Source organism: Arachis ipaensis, chromosome B09 (genome assembly GCF_000816755.2).
Source record: "Arachis ipaensis cultivar K30076 chromosome B09, Araip1.1, whole genome shotgun sequence".
Taxonomy (NCBI): domain Eukaryota; kingdom Viridiplantae; phylum Streptophyta; class Magnoliopsida; order Fabales; family Fabaceae; genus Arachis; species Arachis ipaensis.
In genome coordinates, this window is record NC_029793.2 from 132,839,604 (window position 1) to 132,842,800 (window position 3,197).

Genomic DNA, 3,197 nt, shown 5'->3' on the forward strand with positions numbered 1-3,197 from the left:
TGGTTTCTGAGACAAATATATGACAAGAAACAGTGAGATGGTTCTGAGCTCACCCAAGTTGGGAATACTTTGTTGGCAACATAGAAGCAACTTTATCTGTGAACTGCATAAAGAATCAGGTCAGGAAAGCCATAAAGCCAGTTTACATGGGGCAGGAGAAAGATGGGGCAGGAGAAAGTGTGGTAATCCAGTACACAACACCTGATGCACAGGTCGGTATATGGCAGCTGCCAAATATATGCCTTCTTCAGGCAAAACTGCTGCAGAACCATAACCCTCTTGCAGCACATTGGGACCCTTCCTACTCCATCCCTGGCGAATAAGATCAGCTCCTGAATATTAATGTAACCAAACATAAATATTGGAAAGGAGAAAGCATAAACAAGCAAATGATAAAGAGGGAAAAAAATAACAACACTGGTATAAACTATCTTCAGAAGAAAGACAATGACTCATCATTAGAGCACAAACTGCAAGTGGAGTAAAAAATAAATGATATTACAAAATCTTCTATAAATGGTATATAAATAAAAAGTTATCACAGATGTGGTTCTGGTTTCAAGCATACTAATAAGAGAGTTTCTTAATTAACTGACAAAGGAACAATCTGGATTTGTTGAAAAGGCGAAAGAGGGAAAATGTTCCTATTATAAGCACTTGTCATTTCATATACTGTGCTTAATGCATAGACAGATTACAGTGGAACCAAGGTGTTAAGATCCAACATAGATTGATCTGAAGTGTTCAAAAGATGTTAATAGTGGGACCAAGGAGTTATCCAAATCCGTAGTCTCTGAGAAGTTTGCGAGGATAGAGTCTGTGCAAGTATCAGTTTAGCAAAGCTAAAAATATTGGACATGCATAAATGACTAATCCAACTAAACATATTCTTTTGAGAAGCCATTGCTACACTTCAGTATGCAATCCAAATCTCATAACATATCTTACTAGCAATGTAAACCTACGGCAGCAAAATTCCTTAACTTGTTATTACAAAGTATACTTTACTCCTCTAATAGAATTCAGCATACCCTGGTTAGGAACAGATATTGTAGCATCTGTAAAGCGAAAAGCAAAAGTAAGACCATCTTCTGATTTATCCCTGCAATCATTAAGAGATAGTAATCATTAACAGCACAACTTTAGCATCAGAATGCAAATATTATTGCAGCAGATTACATTCACTCTCTCTAATGCTAAAGGCGCACATGTGATGCCCAAGACTTCCCACATTTGGGAAGGATCAAATTCCTTCTTCTCTCAAATCGTTTCTTTGTCAACAGAAGCTAAATGTAGATTGATTTATAAGATAGAAAGCACACAAAAGATAACTTATTATTTGGGCCGCGAGACACAAATTGATTCAAATTGCATCATATAGCATTCTGTGCTTGCCAATGTAATAACCACCCACAAAATATAACCAGGGCGAGACAGCCCAATGATGGATTGTTTTTCACCAGAAGGCTCTACTTATCTATCTAATATCATTCTTAAAAGAAACAACAATTACACTATTAACTACTATTTACCAACAAGCATAGCTTATTTGAGTAAAAAACCATATAATCCTAAATTAGAACATTAACAGTGGATCCAAATGGAATAATTCTTATGTCAGCTTCTTAATGGATTTTTATTCTTAGCTTTTGGAATTTGATGAAGCAAAAGGACCCCTACACAATATTTAAATTATTAACAGCTTCAAATAGAGGAGATATTAACACATAAAAAAAGATTGAGCAGTTATTATCGATTAAAATAGCAATAGAAATTAAGGCACTTGCCTCTTGTCTTTTGAGGGGGCTTTACTTGCAAGTCTAGCTGTTTGTACAGCAGCATCAGCAGAAGCAGCTTCAGGAGTGGCCCGCAGAATTTCACATATAAGTTGTTGGCATTCACTCTGTAAAAAAAGTGAAGAACTATAGTCGAAGGCAACAATAAAAAGGACTACATCCAACATGCACATTCAAGAATAATTTAGGATACTTTATGTTCATAAGACAGGTTAGTTCCATACAGTTTCCTTGAATTGGAGCATAAATTAAGGTGTTTGACAGCATGTTATATCACTCTCACTACGGTCAACAGCAAAACCATCCTTAATGAGGGAAAAGCAAAAGAGTGTGAGAGGAAGAGAAAGTGGGGGGAAAATGTTACACCAAATCCCCACAAGCATGTAACATTTCTTAGTGGTATCTTGACAACGACAAACATGTATGTTGATCCACATATCTATGATAACTTAGCAAGTACAGAGAAATTAGAAGTGTACTAAATTCTATTAGCAGCAACATATCTGTAAACATTTCCTCATTTTTTTTAAATCAAATATCTAGCAGTTAAATGCCCATGCATATAGACTACCTGTAACACAGTCAGGGAGAAACCTATACTGTAACCTCCAGTGACCTGAGATGCTTCAGACTCAGGGTTCCAATTTACATCAACTGACATTGATTTTGGAGTGTTGATTTCAACATGATGACTGGCTTTAGCTTCCAAAAGCTCCCCAACAATAACATGGTTCTCTGAAGAGTCACATATGAGAATACAAATTTGCTTTCGAACACAACCTAGAAAAGAGAATGCGTGAAATACTTGTGTCTCACCAAATATTCGAACAACAGCATCCAAAATTGAATCAAGAAGCTCCTTTGCAGCAACCTGAGCTTTCCCGCCAGGAACCATAAGAGGTGATACAGGGCTCACAGCCAAGAGAGTCCCATTGACAAATATTCCATTCTTTCGCTTCTTTTTTGGCATCTGATAGCTTTCTAGTTGACCTTTTATAAAGTGTAGGCCTCCTGTGCCAACTCGGGAGTCTTGACTAGATGCAGATGAATTCAAAAGCTCTGCATGAGCTTTTATCTTGGACATAATAACTTCATGAATTGTTGGTCGCAATCTTTGGCTGACATGATAAAATAGGTCAAGGTTATACACCATATTACCCAGCAATAATAATAATAACAACAACAACAACAATACAGATCCAGCTAAAGGGTCCTAAGGGAAGTGGTTAAGAGTGTGAAGAAGAAAGAATTGGTTTTTCCAATGCGTTAAATGTATAAAAAAACTTAAAACATTAACATTTAATTTGCATTTGTATCAAAATTTTTCCATCTGCAGTATCCTTAACAAGTGAAAGGCACTAGTTTGCGAGACCCTAATAATGATACAATGAAGTAAGACAC

The 3,197-nt window shown here is 36.4% G+C and overlaps 1 protein-coding gene across 7 annotated transcripts in view; it reads right to left on the reverse strand.

Annotated features, from left to right (window-relative positions):
- LOC107617413 (exocyst complex component SEC8) overlaps positions 1–3,197 on the reverse strand; it is an 18,719-nt gene that overhangs the window by 7,107 nt on the left and 8,415 nt on the right. For all 7 annotated transcript variants that reach the window (XM_021110519.1, XM_016319172.2, XM_021110520.1 and 4 more), the window contains 6 exons: positions 2,613–2,914; positions 2,368–2,531; positions 1,788–1,903; positions 1,032–1,102; positions 202–332; positions 54–103 (listed from right to left, as the gene is read on the reverse strand). In XM_021110519.1, the coding sequence (XP_020966178.1) occupies positions 54–103; positions 202–332; positions 1,032–1,102; positions 1,788–1,903; positions 2,368–2,531; positions 2,613–2,914 (834 nt within the window). The remainder of the gene's footprint in view (positions 1–53; positions 104–201; positions 333–1,031; positions 1,103–1,787; positions 1,904–2,367; positions 2,532–2,612; positions 2,915–3,197) is intronic.